The following is a 21,779-nucleotide window of genomic DNA, read 5'->3' as shown; positions in this document are numbered from 1 at the left end:
TTAAGAAGTTTAAAGATCATTTTCCTTTTAGACTTTGACTAAATAAATTAAATTATTTTCTTTTTCACCACTGCATTATACAATAAATAAAACCAATACATTAAAATATTCAGTTTCAGTTTATGTTCCAATGTTAATATAACATCTATTATTTATATTGATTGAAAAATATCAATTGGTTTTATAGAGCAGCAAGAATTCTTCATTTTGTGCTTTTGATTTCTTGAGCTTACCTCTCAAATTCTCTTGTCTTGGTGCATTCCTGGGCTCCTTTACTAATCACTATTAAGAAATCTTGTGTCAAAACAAATGGCACACGTTCTCGTTTATAACCAAATTTTTTCTTCTTGTGATCCAAAAAGTGTCCAAAATCTATATGGAACAGCTTTCAAACAGAAAAAATTATGTTATAGTTTGATAAATGCAGAAATATAATATCCCGAATTAATAAGTTTAAGAACAACAAAACGATTGAAAAGAGAAAGCTATTACTTGTCCATCATCTTTAACCATGATGTTGCTATTGTGACGATCTCCAATTCCCAAAATGAAGGTAGCGACACAATATCCAGCACATGAACGTGTAAACAGATCAATGGCTGCATCGTATCTACAAAGAAGAAATAAACTCTTTATGAGTTCTGTGGAAATACAGAGTGATCCAGTCCAAACTGGGAAAAGATGGTTAATGTCTGTATTAAAGCAATGAAAACAATCACTGACATTAGGGGGAAGAAGTAAAATTATGTCCAAAGAAGTGAGAAGTTATGGGATTCTGAAATTTTCAAAGGTTTCTAAGGAATTTCCAGATACTCTCAGATCAAAGCACAATTCTTATTATAGTGAAAAAATACTTATTATGTCATTAAAATATTTTTCTAATTGCTATAACAACAACCTAGAAGTAAAAATTTTAATTTGCAATGTTAATTTTTCTAAAAAAAGAATAAGCAAATAAGAAAAACACCTTTCAGATACCTATGTTCAATGTATAGGATTTCACTAAGTAATAAGCAATTCTGATCATTTAAACGCAATCTCATATATGTCAAAAGTTGAACATTTTTTCCCCCCCCAAAGTAAGTAAGTTGTTTTCTCTGGTCTAACTCAGAAGCATATTCAACCATTAAAAGACTTGTCTAATAACAACTTAGATTAAATAGGAAGCAAAGAATAATACACTCACATTTCTCCTTTGTTCTTGTCTTTGAGCCACTGATGCAGCGTGTGGCTGTTGAACTGCAGTGCCCCTTTCAGGCCCCCTTTGCACTGAATCTGCATAATAGTGTGAGAGTTTCTCACCACCTCAATAAGCCCCACACAGTCCCCAATTGACAGACAACCATAAGGTAACATTCTGAAAAAGGAGGGAGACATTTGCAATTAAATTAGCAAAGATTTTAACAGGCTAGTACATGAATATTCCAGTATTTGCAAATTTGTCATGTTACTCCCTTAACCTAATTTAATTTTTTTATTATAGTACTAGAGGCCTGGTGCATGGATTCATACACCAGTAGGGTCTCTCAGCCTGGCCTGCGCCCTCTCACAATCCGGGATCCCGAGGGATGTAGTAGTGCGTGAAGCGGCAGGCGGTCGGGGAGGAGCCTGAGCCCGGGGAAGAGCCCAAGCCTGGGCTGGGCACCACACTGCTCGCTCCCACTCATCCCGGCCCCACTGTGCCTGACGGTAGTGGCCTGGTAGTGCTGCCGCAGAGGTGGGAGAGGCTAGCGCCACCACAGCTGCGCTCGCCAGCAGTGAGCCCGGCTTCTGGCTAGCGGTGCTCTGGCTGTTGAAGCGCACTGACCACCAGGAAGCAGCTCCTGTGTTGAGCATCTGCCCCCCTGGTGGTAGGTGCGCGTCATAGCTACCGGTCGACTAGTTGCTCGGTCATTCAGTAACTTAGATTTTGATATATAGATAACATTCCTAGAACAACACTCAAAGCGATCTGCCATAATTTATTATAACGTTCAATTGAAAAAATATTTACTTGTATATTAGAAAAGCATTAAGAAAATTATTATGGCAATTAAAATTTTATAAACATTTGTAGCTTAAAAATATGGATGAATTTAAAGATGTTTCATTGACATCTAAACAATACTTTAAGGCAGTAGTTTCAAATTTTTGGTCTTAGGACTTGTTAGTACTCTTAAAAATTACTGTGGATTCCCAAGAGTTTTTATTTATATGGGCTATATCTATTGATGTTAGAAATTAAAATGGAAAAAATAAAAATTAAAACATTAATGAATTCATAAAATTATAAAATAACAACAAACTATTATAAGGTAATATAAATAACATCTATTATGACATAAAAGGCTGTATTAAGAAACTTAGTGAGAAGAGTAACACTGTTTTCCATTATTTCAAATTTCTTTACTGTCTAGCTTAACAATATGAGCTGAATTCTCATATATGCTTTTGTATTCAATCTAATGCAATATTTTAATGGAAGGAAGCTTAGAGTTTTGAGTACGTGAAACAGTTTATTCTTATATTATTATGTATTATGTAGAGGCCCAGTGCACAAATTCGTGCACGCCTGGGGTCCCTAGGCCTGGCCGATGATCAGGGCCGATTGTGACTGGGCCAACTGGGGCCAGGCCGATTAGGGCCTGCCGGCCAGGGGGAGGAACCGCGGAAGGCTGGCCGCTGGCCCTGAGGAGGGAGCTGGCTCTCAGCTCCCCTGGGAAAGGGGCTGCGTCTGCTGCCACCCACCCCCAGTTCCCCATCCCAGCCTGGGGCCCAAAGGCCCCGGCAGGGTTGGGAGAGGAGGTGATGATCGCCAGGCCGGGTGTGGAAGGAATGGACGCTGTTGCTGCCATTGTAGGTGCCCCACCATTGCATGGTTCTCCGTCTCCCCTGCTTGTTGCCACGCCACCACCACAGCAGGTGGGCGACCCCCGGGGAAGGAAGAGGACGAGAGTGAGACAAACCCTTGTGTCGAGTGCTGACTTTCAATAGGATGCAGTGAGGGAGCTGCTCTGCTATGTATGAAACCCTGACCCAGAAGCAGGTCGTCTATGAATGGTTTAACACCAGGGGCTGATGGGGGCCGGCTGGCTGTCCGGGGAGGCACTGTGGGAGGTTGGCTGGCTGCGGGGGGAAGGACCACAGGCAGTTGGCTGTGGGAGCACACTGACCACAATGGGGCAGCTCCTGCGTTAAGCGTCTGCCCCCTGGTGGTCAGTGAACATCATAGCGACTGGTCATCTGGTTGTTCCAGTCATTCGGTCATAACAGTTGCTTAGGCTTTTATATATATAGATAATACATTCTTTCCACCTTTCTAAAGAGAAATCCTCTACACTTATTTTCATTTTCTCATGTAATTCCTCATAGCCTACCTTCTCCGCCTACCACTTTACTTAGTCAGCTCTTCTTAAAGCTAACCATGAATAATCATATCCAAAGGCTTAAGAAATCCCCTGAAGTACATGACACTAAATTGTTTGTGAATCACTCCCTCTTTGGGTTCTGTGAATCACTTACTCTGGTCCTCCTACTCTTTTGAACATTTTTCTTATGGAATCTTTTCTTCTATCTGCCCTGGTAAATACAGGAATTTCTTAAGGCTGTACTCCGGCTCATTCTCTTATTTATATTTTATTGCTACTGAACATGCTCATAGTTTATAGAGTCACATAGTCCCTATAAAGCTAGTTAGGAAAAAAAACCAAAATACCACCAGACAGAATCACCATAAACCTGAATCTAAGTTTTGCCAAGAATAAATAAAAATATTATCATTTTATTTAAAATTAAACTTTAAACAAAAATTTTAACCTTAATTTAATTAAATAGAAAGAACAATATTTAGAAAATATTATGACTTAAAAACTTTCTAAAGATCCAATTTACTTTCCAATGACCAAGCTTAACTTTAGATGTTTTTTTTGCACAGTCACTAATTTACAATTAAATATCATTAATTACCAGAGTTACACTATAGTTAAATCTTTCCTTTACTGTCTAAATCTGCATTCTCTTTTCTACTCTACTCCCCTGGGAGTGGTGGTAGTAGCGGCATGTGGATCTCTCGCAACAGGAAATTATACCAAAAAAGGAAACCTGATTCATATCACAGGAATTGTTTTTGGAAAGCAGCAGGGATTAGGCAAAGAATAAGAAGTTAAGAATTAAAGTTGATAACTAAATCTGTAATTTGGCAGGTTACTTGAGATGTCCATTTCTCTTCTTTGCAATAAAAGGGTTCTATTATTTGTTAGTGATATACTTTTATATACTAGCTATTCTTAATCTAGAAGAAGCATACAAATAAACCCTAACTAGCGTTGATTCCAGTCTCTTATGCCCACTTACAGACAAAATACTTCTGGAGAGGGTGGCCTTTGCTTGAAAGACCCTAGATTTGCAAAGTAAGAGAAGGAAAAACCATTAAAAGCAAAGGTCACTAGAAGAAGAGGCATGAGAGAAAACTTGGAGATAATACTGGTAATTGTGGAAGGCTGGCCAGAAATCAACAGAATGGTAAAAGCTTTAAGATTAGTTGCTTTCATAAATTTTTCTGCAAAATTGATTCAAGACTAGAGAATTTAGAAAGTTTTAAAATTAGACAATTTATATTATGAAAGAAACTTTCTTCTAAACTCAACTTCTGAAAGACAACAGGGGCCTTTTGTCTCCTATATCCTGTTCTTAAACAGACACTCGCAGTTGCAATCTACCAGTTTATAAGAGAGAGCTCTTCTTACTTAGCAGAATCTCAGTAGCTACTGTAAGCCAAAGAGGAGGAGGACAAAGTAAAGAAATTAGTGTTAATTATTGCCCCATACTTTTTACAGATGTATGCCTCTACATGCTTTATAATTAATATTTACGCATAGCTTACTTTTTCAGGGTAATTTTCAACATACATGATGCCTTATTGGTTACCTACCGAAGATCAAGACCTTGATTTTGCCAGATATTTTCCATAATGCGAATAATTTGAAGTGTTAGCATATCTTGCCGCAAATCTGAAATTCAAATAATATGTACTACCACTTAATACCATAAGTACACACTTGGGTATCATGTCATCACATTGTTTTCAAATGATAAATGAATAGAGCTATATTTACTCTTTAAAATAATCTATTAGGAAGCAATATTTTGACTCTTTAACCCAATTCTAAAGTATCTACATAAACTCATCTATACAACAATGTAGGATAAGCTATTTTCCAAAAATTTTATATTAAAACATTTATTTTCCTGAACTCTTAAATTTGAACATGTTTATATTTAAACATTCAATTAACCAAATTCAATGCTGAAATGTCATTTCCCAATGGAAACCAATCAGTGACCCTCCCACTGCTCCCGCACAGCCTATTCTCCAAGTAAATTAGGATCTCCTTTTATATGATTTCTTAGCAGACTATACTTTTCCCTTGTACCATGGTTGTAATTTTATTTTTATAATTATTTGTCTTACATCTCTCTCTTCCCTGCTAGAATGTAACCTTTAGGAGGGCAGGGATTCTGTTTTGTTTATTCTTACAACCCCACTGTCTAGCACATCAAATGTTTATGGAATAAATGGACACTCCCATAGCTAAACAAATGATAGTTAGAAATAGATTCAAGCTTTCTGATTCTAAACCAGTACTTCTTTTCAATAATTATACATACATATTCTAAAGGCCAAGACATCTGCTTAATATTACACATTTACCACATGCATATTCCTTAAATAGCTTTCAATAGTCTTCATGGTTCATAAATATCCTGTATATAAAAGGATAGCTAAATTCATGCATCATAAGTTCATTAATACTCTTCCTTACCATCCCCATTTTTAAAGATGATCTCATTGTTCTGAAAGAGTAACTCTGACATGATGTCTGGGTTCTCCCAATTCAACCACAGTGGCCTTTTTGCAGAGGACATAATTCGACACTCTTCAAGCCTTTAAAATAGTTAAAAACTTCAATAGGCACTTTAGCTTTATTATTCTTTTACCTTCAAATTAATTTTAAAATAGCATCGCTTTCTAAAGTGTTATAAAAATTTAAAAGTTTCTACTTGATTTTATTAATGAATTCATTTCTAAGGGATTATAAAGAGAAAATAAATGTTGCCCTGGCTGGGTAGCTCAGTTAATTAGAGGGTTGTCCTGATACACCAGGGTTGAGGGTTCAATCCCTGGTCAGGGCATATATAAGCAACCAATGAATGAGTAGATTAATTGGAACAGCAAATCAATGCCCCCGCCCTCTCTCCTTCCCTCCCTTCCTTCCTCACTCTCTCAAACCAATAAATAATTTAAATTATGAACAACAAATACATATCTATCAACAAGTGATCTAAAAATCAACTGAATTAAAAATCTGATGTACAGAATAAACTGGTGAATATAATAGAATCAGGGGCATAGAAAGGGAGTGGGCTGACAACTCTCAGGGGGAAAGAGGCGTGGGGGTGCGGGAAGAGATTGGACAAAAATCGTACACCTATGGATGAGGACAGTGGGGGGGAGGTAAGGGAAGAGGGTGGGATGGGAACCAGGTGGAGGGGAGCTATGGTGAGAAAAAAGAGGAACAACTGTAATAATTTGAACAATAAAGATTTATTAAATTTTAAAAAATCAATAAATAATTTAAAAAATCAAAAAATATTAAGCTTAAAAATTAATCACATAATAACTTATTAATTTTCAACAAACATAGGGACACATTATTAGTTTTTTTTTTCCTATTCACATTCTTTTTTCAATCCTCACCCAGGGATATTTTTTCCATTGATTTTCAGTGAAAGTGGAAAGGAGGAGGGGGAGGAAGAAAAAAAGAGAGAAACATCAATGTGAGAGAAACATCAATTGGATGTCTCTCACACGTGCCCCAACCTGGGATGGGGACTGAACCTGCAACCCAGGTATGTGCCCTTTACTGGAATTGAACCCGTGACCCTTTGGTGCGCAGGCCAATACTGTAACCACTGAACAATGTCCGTCAGGGCCACATCATTAGTTTTACAGATATTACATTCCATTTCTTATCCTATGGTTTAAGAAATTCTGGCTCTACAATGTTTTAAACTCCATTATGAAAGTAGTAAAACTCTTCCTGAACTTAAGAAAATTTTACAACTCTTACTTTGTAGGGTAGGAGAATGGGAGAAGGAAGCATGTACAAGGTGAGGCAAAAGTAGGTTTATAGTTGTTTGTATAGAAAATAATACAATAATTAATAATACACGAATAAACTGTGCTTCATGTACTCACAACTGTAAACCTACTTTTGCCTCACCCTGTATAATGGAATATTCTAATTATAATGGACTTTTAAAATATATATATATATTTTTTATTGATTTCAGAGAGGAAGGAAAAGGGACAGATAGAAATATCAACGATGAGAGAGAATCATTGATTGGCTGCCTCCTGCACGCCCCAAACAGGGGATCAAGCCCGCAACCTGGGAATGTGCCCTTAACCAGAATCGAACCTGGGATCCCCCCCAGTCCACAGGCCGACATCTATCCATTGAACCAAACCAGCTAGGGCTAATTATAATGGACATTTTGACTTTTCTCAAGATTTTCTCCAAAGAGGATACTATTTAAATATATAAATAAAACTTCCAATAAGGTACCTTACCTGAGATTTCCTAATTGATGAGCAGGATTTAGAGGAGATAGAAAGCCCTGTAGAGCATCCATGAAATCTGGTCGCCGCATCTGCTCAACTAAAAACTTCATCTGTACCTGATAAATTAGTATAATCGTGATTAGAGGATGAACTTATAAAAGGTAAAACTAACTGCTAATTTCTTTTATACACTGGAACCTCAGCCTTGGCAGCATTCTAGCTAGATGTGTTTCTGTAACACAGAGCAGACAACTCAGGCAGAGGTGAGAGTGACAGCACTGTGCACCTCCCTGTGAGCAGAACTCGGCCTGACGACAGAGGCAATGCTTTGGCTCTAGAACAGGGCGTGGTCAACTACAGCAGGTCAGCGGCCAGATTTTGTAAATTAAATTGAATTGAATATAACCATGCCCATTCATTTAGACTTTGGCTGTTTTCTCAAACAGCAGAGTTAAGTAATTACAACAGAGTCCACATGGCCTGAAAATCTATTTATTATCTGACCTTGTAAGAAAAAGTTTGCTGACCCAATGTTGTAGAGGGAAAGCTATGGAGACATCATGTTCACTCTCTTTCTGTTGGGTAGAAAAGGTCAAGGGAGGCTAAAAGGAACTGCTGGGAAAAGGACTTGTAAAAACATTTGTTACACTGAGTCTCACACTATACTCATGCTCTAGCATAGAGTTAGAAAGGAACATCCATTTTTAATCAGTTCAAATCAGAGCCCAGACTGCTGAGCTATCATGCCATAATTGCAACCATCAAAAAGTTCTCTGTATCTATTAGTCTGTTTCTGTTCTGCTTGTTCATTTGTTGTTGTTTTTAGATTCCACAAATCCTATGACTGTGTTTTCAGTTCCCTATCACAACTCCATTTAAGCCAATAGTAATCTGAGTAGTGAATTTCATGTTCCTAATTAATCCACTGTATCATGGCCAATCTGTTATATAAAATTCCAGTTTAGAAGAAATGCCTATATTTACTAATTTAACTAATATCTAGTTTCTTTTTTCTTATCTCAGTTACAACATAAATGTAATAAGCATTATTCTTTCAAAGCAGTCTAGTCCCCTCTTGCTCACAATTCTAGCATCAGAAACAGTACAATTGTTTTCTAATAATCTATATTTAAACTTATATACCACAACTTTAATAAAATCAATTCTGTGGCATTTAGCTTAAAACAGTAAATTTTTTTTACAGAAAGTAATATTTTTTCAAGCGATATTAATGAAGATGTTGGAAAAATTAATTAGTACTGCTAATTTACATTCTGTGTACTTTGGGGACTCACTAATAAGCCGGGATTTTTTTTTTTTTCATTTCACTGGAGATGAAGTATGATTTCACTTTTAACTATAAAATATGATGGGATAAAGGATAAAGAATAGGAAAAGCTCATGAAAAATCTTCATATTTCATATTCCTCAGTAACTCTAAGCTTGACTGCACCTGACTAAAGCATGACATATTCACTGAGTAACTAAGTCCATTTTAAACTCTGAAATGTAAACACTAATTTTCTTCCACTCATTTTCAAGGTCATTACTAAAAGAGTAAGTGACACAGAATAGGGAAAATTATTTTTATTTATTTTTAATAATTCTTTATTGTTGAAAGTATTGGAAAAATTATTTTTAAAAGTTAGGATTATATAAAAGAGAAAGGAAGAGAGAGAGAACTAACAATTACTGGGCACTTCCCATGTTCTAGGGACTGTGACATAGCTCATATAATTTAATTCTCACGACAACACTATGAAGAAAGAATTATTCCCATTTTACAGATAAGGAAGATGAATCTCAAAGACTAAATAATGTGTCCAACATTACACAGCCAAGAGCCAGTGGAAATGGATACAAATCCTAATATGCTTGATTCTAAGACCCATGATCTGCATACACAGAGGTAGGCAAAAGTAGGTTTACAGTTGTTCATATGGAAATAATACAAATAAATAATACAATAATAAATAAATATTAATTATTTGTGTACTCACAACTATAGACCTACTTTTGCACACTCCTGTATACTGGGCTCTCAAATAACCCTGCCACACTGCAACAAAGAGTTTCAAAAACAAACTAAAGAGTCATATACCTTTTGAGTCTCATCCTTCTTCTCTTGTTTGAGAATGTCAGTTAAGTTGATGAGCTTTTCCATAGCCTCGACTTGCCTGTTCAGGTGCTTCAAATACATCCCACACGCACGGCAGTAGGATTCCAAAAGCAGGCCAAACCTCTGACTAACTGTTTTATTGTGCATCTCAGATCTAGAGGAACAGTGCAAGATTAAAACAAAAAGGACAATACACATACACTCACACACATATATACATACATATAGTCTCAAATGAGTACATATATATTTAAAAATTTTTTTCTAAATTCAATGTTATATCATACTAACAATAAAATAATTTAAAACCTATCATTTAGAAGCAAAATAATCGAGAGTTTCACATAGTTCTTCAAATGTTAATGTACTAGCTTTTAGGTTTATTTCAACTACTTTTTATTAACTAATCTCTCAGATATACATATAAACATGAGCAAAGGGAAAATAGGAACAAAAATAAAATGAATAGGGAGGGAGTTAAGAGTTCAGTGAATACTGTTTGACTCTGTTGGCATACATGTTCCTTTTCTACATTGTCTCTGAATTTAAGTTATTTTATTTTTTTTTGGGGGGGGTGATGAAATGAAATTTTATTAAGGAACATTGCTAAATACTCAATAATTTTCTAAATATGATAAAAACTATAAATCTAGAAATCCCAGAAGCTCAACTAACCCAGCCAAAAGGAACTTAAAGAGAAACATACCCAAGCACACCTGAATTTATGTTATTTTTAAACCCAGCTTCTAGGTTTCATTTTAAATTTTAACATTTAAAAAACCATGTTAACTACAAATCTGTTTCTAAATTTAGAAAAAAGTGTTTGGTTTCTGACCCCTACCTTTGAGTATTAGGTATATCTGATTCTACATAATTTTTTCTATTCTTAATTAGCTTCTTTTCTAATAAGAAATTTGAGATTTTTGTTATTATTCTTCTGAATTTCAATTCCAAGGTAAGATTTTTTCTTTATTTTGGGATATTTTAATACACACACAGTGAAACCAAATATACCATTAATCAACATTAACCTAGAAAATTTAACTTCACTTAAAGTAGAATCAAAGTCTTTAAAAATATTTCAGCACTCATTCCTGTAAAAAATTCAGTTTTGAATTTCACTGTTTATTTAATTCTAAAGAGAAAAGGTTGAGGGGAAACTCATCATTGGTTATCACATATTTTCAGTATGGAAAACTCTTCCAGACAAACAAAAGCTATAGTATATAAGTATGCATATTTATACATACATTAAGAAAGTAATATGTCTGTAGATAATTTAATGGGAAAATAATTTGACTTACTTTAAATGCCAAAAGAAAAAGTGCCCAATCCTTTGATTAGTCAATGCTTTTTTGAGTAAAAATCTCACAAGCAGGTTATCCAAATACTGTTCATATTTTAGGACCTATGTGTTTAAAAACAAACAAACATAAAACAACTTTACATCAACGAGGGTCAATTTTTGCATGGTTGGAGTTAAAGGTAATTTTTTTAGAAAGAAAGTAGATACTACTGGTGACAAAACTAATTTTTAAAAAAGCATAAAATCAGTTAATACAGTAGAGGTTTTGGAAGTTGCATGGATTTAGAATAAAACATAATTTTTCTTTTTTACATTATTTTACCTGTACTAGCTGAATTAGGTACTGAGAAAGTTTGTCATCTGTTAAATATTTTTCTAAGCATCGAACAGCAAAACTTCGAACCATAGGGTCTGGGTAGTTGCAGTCCAGAAGCTCCATAGCTTGTTCGGGTTTGATTGGAGGCCAGTCTTTTACCAAGCAGTACATCTGTGCATGAGAAAGACCACAAATCATATTTGTAAAGCAAAGGCAGTTGTGAATGAACCCTTTTCAGACATTGTCTTAATTTTTCATTTTAAAATTAGTTTAGATAAAAGCTCCCTTATGAATTCAGTGCTTAAAATGTTCAGTTCTAATTAATTTTATCAGTGGAAGCAGTCTGAATGGTATTTTTCTCTACTATATTACCATTATTAATTAACTTACAACAGTCTATTTCACCTCATATTTATGCAGAATTTGTGAGAGAAAACAATCCAAGCAACAGCTATTCAGGAATCTCAAACACGCATTTACCTGAGCTACTTCATCTCTAGAATTCCACTTAACAGACAGAAGCAATTTGGGTAGAATTTCAGGGATAGTTACACAATAGTGCCTGTGTGGAAAAGATAAAACAAAATAAAAAACATTCTTGCACGTTATTTATAAGGCCTGGATGTCTAAATTTCCAACTATGCAATCTTTAAGAAGTTCCAAACACTTAGGTTTTATCATTACTAGCCTTCCTTAAAATAAAAAAATAAAAATCAGTGTTTTAACATCTTGTTGCATATTTATGTACACAGATACCTAGCTCCAGTTATAATGGCAAGGGAGGCAAAAGAAAAATCCAAATGGAAGGCAGGTACTTAGGAAAAATTGTGAATTTATTTTATAACACTCTTTATATAGCTCATTTTATTCACCCAGTAAGCAACTTGGACCATGAGAAGAATCACCACTTCTACTGTGGTCACGGGAAAGAATTTATGTTTTAAGGAACTTCTGCAGAAATGCACTGCAATTGCTTTATTTAAATAAAAGTGTCACCAAGTAGTACGATAATTTCTTCATAAGTAAAAATAAGGCATTATACTATTACTTTGAGGAAGTGTAAGAAAAAAATGAAAATGAAGGGAATTCCTAAAAATAGAAATATCTAGACCAACTAAATTGATCTAAAACAACAGGATATTTTTTTGGATCTTGAATTTTATTAAAAAGCAAAAATAAAAGCCAAATCCTAAAAAAGGTGTTATCAAATTAGAATTTTTTAAAAAGTATTCAATATCCAAAGTTAATATCAATGCAGCATGATTTTTTCTAGAAATACTGACTTATAACTACAACTTTAAAAGGATATGTTTATATAAAAAGTCATGTGTATTATGCTTTATTTACTTTAATAGGTATGGTAGGAAAAAAGGCAAGATCAGCCAAAGCCAATTCTTTCTTTTCCTCTGTAAGATAAGAAACGAAGACTCTTCATCTTTAACACTTACCTGTGGCTCCAAAGAAAATCTTTCTCTTGCTCAGTGATTTCAGAGAGAGGATCTCGGGTACAAATTGCTCGGAGCTGTTCTTTATCATTTTCCCTTAATTCGTTGTCTCTAGCTAGTCTGTTACTCTGTAAAATAAAATAATATCTTATATCATTTTCTCTGCTATATTTTTCATGAGTGATCCACATAAAAAAAGAAAGAAAACTGTCAGTTCACTTTATATTGCTTATTAACTTCTGTGAAACAGTTTACTATTCCCATGATAAGACTTTATTTTTAGGAATAGGGAAGAATCAGCTCAAGATAGTATTTGTGGAACAAATCCAGTAACTATTTTTTTTTCTTCCAGTAACTTATTTGGTTAACATTAACATCAACCACAGAATAGTAACTACCAAAGTTAGTCAGGGATAAGAAATTGGATACTAGGGGTTAGTAGTGAATAAGTTACTTCTCGCGCTGATGAGGACCCTCCTTAGTAATCTGCTAATGTTTCTGGAATAAGAGAATATGAACTAGTAATATAGTAAAATTAAAATGTAAATTATTTCATAATGGTTGCCTGGATACATCCTAATAGTCACTTTTGGGCTTTCAAATTTAAAAAGTAAAAATAAATAAGGGAAAAAAGTAGAAGCAATATCCCCATTAAAAACCATGTACACTGCGTTTTTGGAAACCAAAAACACCACAACTTTTGGTACAATTCCAAGTAATGCATTTTTTTTCTTTAAATGTAGATATATTAACTATATAATAATTATGAATTCATATTAATGTATTATAAAAAAAATTCTTTATCCTTTAGAAAGGGTTACAGATATTCCTAATGGCAAAAAATGAAAGCAAACATCCATGCTACTAGGTTTTTATACATTTAAACACTGTTAATTTATCTAATAGCATTAAGAAATATTATTAGCACATATTTACTCAACAAATATTTATTAAAGCATGGACTGTGTGCTTTGTCTTGTTCTTACTGTTTAGGGTAATAAAATTATAAAAACCTGTATTAATGGGGCCTCTGTTACAGTAGAAAATTAAATGAACAAATAAGAAAAATACTGGCAAGTTGATTTAAATACTCTGGGTGATGTAACAGAGAATGACTGACTACTTTAGACTGGGTGCTCAGAAATGGCCTCTGAGAAGGCATGAAAAGGTAATATTTAATTGTAATCCAAGTGATAAGAAAGAACCATCCACACTAAGATAGGAAAAGACTATTGCAGATGGAGGAACAAGGAAAATGCCTTAGGGAAAGAATTAGCTTGGTGTGAAGGAGGCACAGGAAGAAGGCCAGTGAACCTGAAGCCCAGTAGGTGAGGGAGAGGAGTGATAGGAGGTCATGTTCACAGCATAAGAAATTTTCAGGTCAGGGTAAAGGGTTTGGATTTTATTTTCAGTGAAAACTAGTTAAACAATGAATGTCATGATTTGATTTATGTTTAATAAAGATCATTCTGAGTCCTCTGCAGGGGGAGGGAGACCAGTCAGGAGGCTACTGGAATAACAGTTCAGGTAAGAGATAAAATATGCTTACCCCTCCTTTCACCAGGAAAAGTAGTCATTACCACTTACCATCTGGGTCCATGGACTTTTAATTCTTTTGCATTATTTACTTATCTTTATTTGTTTTTATTTTTAATATAGAATAACTTAGAGAAGAATAAAGTGATAGTGAAAAACAATTATATGACAACTGGATAATAATTTAAATATAGTAAAACCAAGGTTATTATCCAAAGTAAGCAACATCCTTTGAATGCAACTAACTGCTTGCTTATCAACTGTTGTGCATGAGCCTGGAACATATTCATCTTGTAAATACTAAGTCCAGATTTTAAATACATATCTAATAAGTTCTAGTTTATCATTACTTCTGGCTCTTCTCGTATTCACATGTCAAAATGTAGTATTTTTGAAAACCTTGATGCCTCATAATTTTGTTGGAATGGTCATCTTCTTTGCTTTATATTTGTAAAATATTTCTATTTTTATACTTACAGATACCAATCAGAATAATGGATCCAAAGAATTTTTAAATTTCTACATCACCTTTTTCTTTCCAGTTACAGGTACAACTAATTGGATAGGGATATGGGCATGTCATGAGCATGCTTATCAGTATTTCAACCCTAACTTAAAATTAAGGAATTTTATAACAGAACTAGAGGTCTGGTGCAGGAATTTGTGCACAGATGGGGTCTGGCCAGCCAGCCCCAATTGGGGAGATCATTAGATAAGTTATTTAGACTTCTTATGCCTATTTCTTTACTGGTGAAATAAGGATTATAATAGTACCTACTTCACATTGTACTAGGTACTATTTCATCTTGCTTTTAAGATGAAATGAGATAATATGTGAAAAGTGATCGGTATGGCATTTGGTACACAGTAAACACTCGATAAATATTAGTATTTATCATCAAGGAATTATATTTATTTTTCTAATCTATTGATTTAATGAGAGGAAGGAAGAGAGGGAGAGAGATGGGGTGGGGGAGAGAGCGCGAGAGAAAGAGAAAGAAACAGTGATTTGTTGTTCCACTTATTTATGCATTCATTGGTTGCTTCTTGCAGGTGCCCTGACTGGGAATCGAACCTGCAAATTTGGCTTGTCAGGACGATGCTTTAACTAACTGAGCTACCTGGTCAGGGCAGTTATCATAAAGTAATTAAACTTATAGAATAGTGGCTACAAATTTCAAGAAAGAGAATCTCTTTTTAATGTCAAAAAAGTTAATTTTAGTTTTAGTATCTGACAAAATTCAGTAATGATTTTAAATTTATTTGTACTTAAAATAGCCTTTTTATATCTTTGAAAGTGCAAAGGCAGGAAGGGTAAAGATTATTATTATTATTATTATTCAGTTTACAAAAGGGATTGGTAAACTCCCTATTGAAAGTTCCTAAATGTGGCATTGCTGGCTGCCACTGGGTGCTGCTGTTATTGCACCAGGAATATGTAAAATATGATAGGCATATTTCAGGACCTCTTGGCCCATATTCAATTGGTTGGTCTATGATCTATAACTAGGTCAAAACGAAAGTGATAAATTTGAAAATTAGAAAAAAAAGTTAACAAAGAACAAAAACATCTTCTCTTAACACTGACAACTTTGTCCTTGAGAAATAAGGAAGAGTTAGAGTTAATGGTTCCTACATCATTATTTTGTAGTTCCAAATTTATGGCCAAGATCAGACAACTAGATCAATATTTAAATTCTATTTTGTATATATACTTTTCTAGGGGATTGAGCTATGGTGGTGAAGCAATGTCCTCTGCTTCCATGCTCACCTAACAATCCTACCTAATAATAGAGTAATATGCAAATTGACCATACCTTCACTACACCCACCAGCCACGCTCACCAGCCACGCCCACCAGGAAACCATGGATCGCAGGCAACCGGGGGTCAGCTCCTGTGATCCGTGGCAGGGACGCTGGGGTCCAGCTGAGCCCAAGGCTTTTCCAGCAGAGGCTTTTCCGGCCTTGGGCACCAGCGGGGAGCCTGCGACGGATCGCAGGCAACCGGGGGTTGGCTCCTGCGATCTGTGGCAGGCAGGCTGGGGTGCAGCTGAGCCCAAGGCCGGGAAAGCCTCTGCCGGAGGCTTTTCTGGCCTTGGGCGCCAGCGGGGAGCTTGCGATGGATCGCAGGCAACTGGGGGTCCGCTCCTGCGAGGGATTCTGCTCCTGTGGTGGATTGCAGGGAGCTGGGGTCCCCTGCCCAATGGGTGGTGTCTGCAATCACAGGGAGCTGGAGGTCCCCTTCCCAGACCTAAAGCTTCGGCCAGAGGCTTTAGGCCTGGGCAGGGCACAGCCGATGATTGGTGTGAACTATAGAGGAAACACCTTTTCTGACTGCCCATTGGCTAAGCTTCCTGTATGCCACTGGTAATATTCTTAGTAACTTGGGTAATAAGAATCCAAAAAGGTGATCTAGGGTTTTTCCACCACACTTCTGGAGAAAAAAACGAAGGTCCACTGCTTGGAGGGCTAAGAAATGTCATGTTCTGCCCTAGCCGGTTTGACTCAGTGGATAATGCCTCGGCCTGCCGACAGCAGTGTCTGGGTTCGATTCTGATCAAGGGCATGTACCTAGGTTGCAGGCTCTTCCCTGGCCGGGGCCCAGATCAGGGCTCATGCAGGAGGCAACCAATCAAAGTGTTCCTCTCACTTTGATGTTTCTCTCTGTCTTTCCCTTTCTCTTCCACATTCTCTAAAAGTCAATGGAAACATATCCTTAGGTGAGGATAAAAAAAAAAAAAAAAGAAAGAAAGAAATGCATATTCTATGAAAGACACATCTTGAAAATGCCTAAAGATAGTTGTCATTTTTTCTTGGTGAAGGGACTGGAGTCGTGTTGATGAAAACACCTTGGTGGCTGTGGTGACTGGCAGTGGCTGCAGCAGCAGGATGATGGGGCTGGTGCCTTCCCCTGACCAGCCCGGTTGCCTCCCATAAAGGGAGGCCAGACTGCGGCTTAGGCCCGCTTCCCGTGGGGATCGGGCCTAAGCCATCAGTAGGACATCCCCTGAGGGCTCCCAGTATGTGAGAGGGGGAAGGTTGGGCTGAGGGACTCCCCCACCCCCAGTGCACGAATTTCATGCACTGGGCCCCTAGTATATTTATACTTTGGCTCAATTTCAAAGTTACTATTTCAGAAAGGTCTTCTCTGAACCCGATATTAGCCTTTTTCTCCCATCCCTCTGTTAGTCATTCCTGGCACACTATTGCTTTTTCCTTCTTGGCACTTATCATGATCTATAATCTTATATTTTTGCTTTTACCTGCTTACTATCTATTTTCACCATCAGACTACATACTCAGTGGAGGTCTCTTTAGGTTACAATGTTATTGCCTGGTACATGTCATACATTAATGGCATTCAATAAGTATTTGTTAAATGAAGACAGGCTAGAGCTCTGAATAAAGTAAGGAGAGGCAGGGCTGCAGTAAAAATATTAGCATATGGAGAATTTTATTATATTACAACACTGTCCAAGCACCTATAGTAGCTATGCCAATGTAACCAAAACATATGAAACCCCTTCTGTATAAAGAGTATGTATCCAAATCCACTGATTATGGCTGATACTTAAGAAAACTTAGTGATTTGTCTTACCAGTCCTGCATGGGAATAACTAAATCCTGCTTCTCGGGACACAGACCAGTTGGCATGCTCTTCAATCACTGACATATCTGGAAACTTTACCACACTGCTGCTGAACCAGTCAAACTCCATCTCTAAGCATGGGGTTTCCTAAGAGATAGAATAAAAGTTATTACATATATATTGTGTTTGACTTTCATAAAAAAAGAAAAAATTCTAATTTATAATAAGAAAAAGCTTACTTTATTTGGATTTGACCCAGTAACACCAATAGGATTCAGCAAATCTTCTAATCCATGAGGTACTGGCCAAAGATTCAAAGCCATTTTTCCAGATACTAGAGTATCTGTGTAATCAAACAAGTTTATATTTCCCCACGCCAATGGACAGTGTTCCTTAAAACACACAAACAAACCGAAAAATATTCACTACTTATTGGGTTAAATTATTAAACCTGTTTCAAAACACTTTTCTTCCCCAGAAAGGAGAATTCAACAACTATGTCCATAACAATGTGTACAACAAACCATATTAATTTTTACAAAGTATAAATATCTCGCTTTCCCTTTTCCCATTTTAAATGACATGTATTTTTTCTAATTATTATTATTAGGAAATATGAACCAAAGCAAGCAAGACAGATATTTGCATGTAGTCATTTAACAGATATTTGTGTGTAGTCACTTGGCATATTCCAAAACAGTATCAGTATGACCTCAGGACAAACTCACAATTTATAAATAAATTTTAAAAGCTCTCACAAGATATTCTTCTATGATACATTTATTAATTAAATTTTTTAAATTATTTATTTTAGATAAATAAAACTAATATCCATTTCTTGATAAAAATTCAATAAGCAGTATAATTTAGAGTTTCTAAAGGTGAATATAATTTACCTCTTTAGCACCTTTTCGACCTTTAACAGAACAAATGGAAAGGCAAAGCCGAGCAGCACGAGGAAGATCAGGAATGTATATATCATAATTCAGCCATTCATTCCACCTATGTAAAATTAAAAAAATTAAAAAAGAATTTATCCCCCCAAAAAAGCGTTTATCCAGAGCATATGAATTACTCCTACAAATCATAAAGAAAAAAATAAAGCGAAAAACAGGCCAGAGATCGAATGGAACAGACATTTATCCAAATGGCCAATAAACATGAAAAAGTAGTCCATATTATTTGTCATCCAAAAAATGCAAAATAAAATGTCATGGAACTATCACTATATAAGAGATTAGCTAAAACTATAAGGATTGATGATACCAAGGAGTGGTTATAGAATGTGTAGTAACAGGAAATCTCATATACTGCTAGTGGAGGTGTAATTTATACAACCAATTTGGAAAGCATAATGTACTAAAACTGACCTATGACAGCTCAAGGTATAAAATCAAAGAAATGCGTGCATTTCTGCCTAGAATGTTAACAGAGTTATTTACAATATTCCCAAACTGCAAACAATCTTAATGTCTAATAGTAGACTAGATAAATTGCAGTATATTCATATAATGAAGTACACAGTAATGGAAATGAACACCAGCTATTTACAACATGGATAATACAAACATATTATTAAGTTAAAAAAAGACACAAGAGAATATCTACTTCGTGAGTCCATTTACATAAAATTCAAAAAGCCCAAACTAAACAGTAATATTAGAAGGATAATAGCTACCTTTAGAGAGGAGAGAAGACTAATGGTCTGGGAGAGGGAATGAGGAGGGAGGGACTTTTAGAATACTGTTAAATGTTCTAATTCTTGACCAATGTAGTGCTTATATAGATATTCACTTTATGATAACTCACTAAACTCTGCAATGTATACTTTTGTCCAATTATGCTATATACTTTCACCCCCCCCAAAATTAGCTTATAAAGAGGCAAATAGAAAAGGATAACTAAATAAAATGAAATTTCCTATTATGATTACAATGGTATTTAATTACTTTTATACATGATGCAGTTTTATTCATTTAAATAAGTCAGTATTAAATAAAATGAAGGATATGTTAGCAGAAAGTATTTGAATTTTAGAACTATTTTGCAAGTAAAACTTGACATTCATAATAATAATAAAAAGTTACTATAAAAAGTGATAATTTTTTCTCAAATTTTAATAATAAATTTCCTTCAATTTATTGGATGTTACATGTGAAATAATGTCTATATTTTATTTGGTGGACATATCTGTAAAGAGCCAAGCAAAATACATAGTTGTTATTTCTTTAAAAAAGATTATAGTAATGGTTAAGAGTATGAACTCAGAAATCACACTACCTAGAGTAGAATCTTGTTTTTACTATTTTATTACATGTGCAACCCTCACTTTGTCTGTTTACTCATTTTGGAAATGTGACTAATAATAGTATCTACTCTCATAAAGTTGTTGTGAAGATTAAATGAGATAACAAAAGTAAATAAATTAGAAGTGTAACGGGCCCAAGGTAAAATCTCAAGTACTAGATAATGATTTTGAAAACTTTTTAAATGGCTTCTTCAAAATTCTATTCTGTTTTTGGTCACAAATAAAACAAGACTTAACAACAAAGTGGTATAAAATTTTTAATTAGCCAAATTAAGGTTATAAAACTTTATTAGTAAAATAAGTTCTGTGTATTCTTTGCTTGATTATGGATGAAGATTAAAAAATATGATCCACTTATACAGAGAAGGTATGTTTAAAATGAGGGAACTTAGCAAGAAGGAATTCTAAAAAATAAAGAAAGAATGCATATGGAGAGAAGAAATATTGTGGGATTTGATAAGTTCACAGTAAATGTACCCAGGGATTTTTATTTATTACTTCTAAATCTCTAGACTTGCTCAGAGTTAATGGGAAATATTCTATATACTATAAGAGCTATATCCTATGAATGTTGTTTATAATACTATGCAAATAAAGCATGTTTCTTCTCAAGTCCACACACAGAGAACAATTAAGTTCTTTATTATTAGGCAATGGTTTTATATATATAGTTCAAATTGATTCTGATTTTGGAGAGAACGTAACATTTATGAAGAAATCATATGGTAATTTATCTAGTATACGGGAAGTACAGTATTTGGAACAATCACTTAATCTCAGAAGAATTTTTTAATATCTCCTTTTCATTCTAATAACTTCATTTTCTTTTATCTTTATTTTTTTTGTAAATGCAGAAAAGTTTACAAATTTACTAAAATATTCATACTGCTACCATAGGGATTTTATCTTTTAGACTACAGAATTCTTAAAGAAAAGATAATCAAATATAAGTTCTTTTCAAATAGCTTCTTTAATTCACTAAAATTTTGACATTATAATCTTAGATTGTTAAATATATTTACCTGGGAGATCGAAGATGGCTGCCGACGGGAAGGCAGACCGGAAGATAGTGTGTGAGTGAGAAAACAAAGGGAGAGTGTGTGGTTGCAGAGGAGTGTTTGTTGGTGAGTTGAGGGACAGCTATACTCCAGGAGACTGTGGGGGACTGTTGGACAGGGCTCCCCTGACCAGGCAGCCCCCACTGCTGCTGGATTCCCTCCCGGAGGGACCAGCTCGGACGTGGAGACCATGCCATCTTGAAGGGGAAAGTGGATGTTATCGGGAGCCTGAAAAGCCCGGGGAATCTACAACTACGGCACCCATCGAACAGCTGCGAACCTGAGAACACCGGTTCCCAAGTGGTGCAAGCACGCGGATTCAGAGGACCTATACATTCCACCACGGAAAGGAGAGAGAGAACTACATAACCAGACATGCGGAGAAGAGAGAACATGGGGAGACAAAGAAACAGCCCACATATGAAAGAAAAGCAGGCATCACCAGAAAAGAAAGTAAACAAAATGGAGGCAAGCAACCTATCAGAGAAAGAATTCAGA

General features: G+C 35.4%; 1 protein-coding gene across 1 annotated transcript in view; it reads right to left on the bottom strand.

Moving 5' to 3' along the window:
• Positions 1-21,779, bottom strand: part of PIK3CA (phosphatidylinositol-4,5-bisphosphate 3-kinase catalytic subunit alpha) — a 76,317-nt gene that overhangs the window by 4,842 nt on the left and 49,696 nt on the right. Inside the window, exons 7-20 of the mRNA XM_008142319.3 lie at positions 18,812-18,917; positions 18,155-18,307; positions 17,925-18,062; positions 12,793-12,917; positions 11,825-11,906; positions 11,351-11,515; positions 11,027-11,130; positions 9,705-9,876; positions 7,613-7,719; positions 5,802-5,923; positions 4,910-4,988; positions 1,187-1,357; positions 493-610; positions 234-385 (exon numbers count right to left, since the gene is read on the bottom strand). Coding sequence (XP_008140541.1) covers positions 234-385; positions 493-610; positions 1,187-1,357; positions 4,910-4,988; positions 5,802-5,923; positions 7,613-7,719; positions 9,705-9,876; positions 11,027-11,130; positions 11,351-11,515; positions 11,825-11,906; positions 12,793-12,917; positions 17,925-18,062; positions 18,155-18,307; positions 18,812-18,917 — 1,794 coding nt within the window. The remainder of the gene's footprint in view (positions 1-233; positions 386-492; positions 611-1,186; positions 1,358-4,909; positions 4,989-5,801; positions 5,924-7,612; positions 7,720-9,704; positions 9,877-11,026; positions 11,131-11,350; positions 11,516-11,824; positions 11,907-12,792; positions 12,918-17,924; positions 18,063-18,154; positions 18,308-18,811; positions 18,918-21,779) is intronic.

Source organism: Eptesicus fuscus, chromosome 3, assembly GCF_027574615.1.
Source record: "Eptesicus fuscus isolate TK198812 chromosome 3, DD_ASM_mEF_20220401, whole genome shotgun sequence".
In the NCBI taxonomy this organism is placed as follows: Eukaryota; Metazoa; Chordata; class Mammalia; order Chiroptera; family Vespertilionidae; genus Eptesicus; species Eptesicus fuscus.
This window is presented reverse-complemented; position numbering and strand designations above follow the sequence as displayed.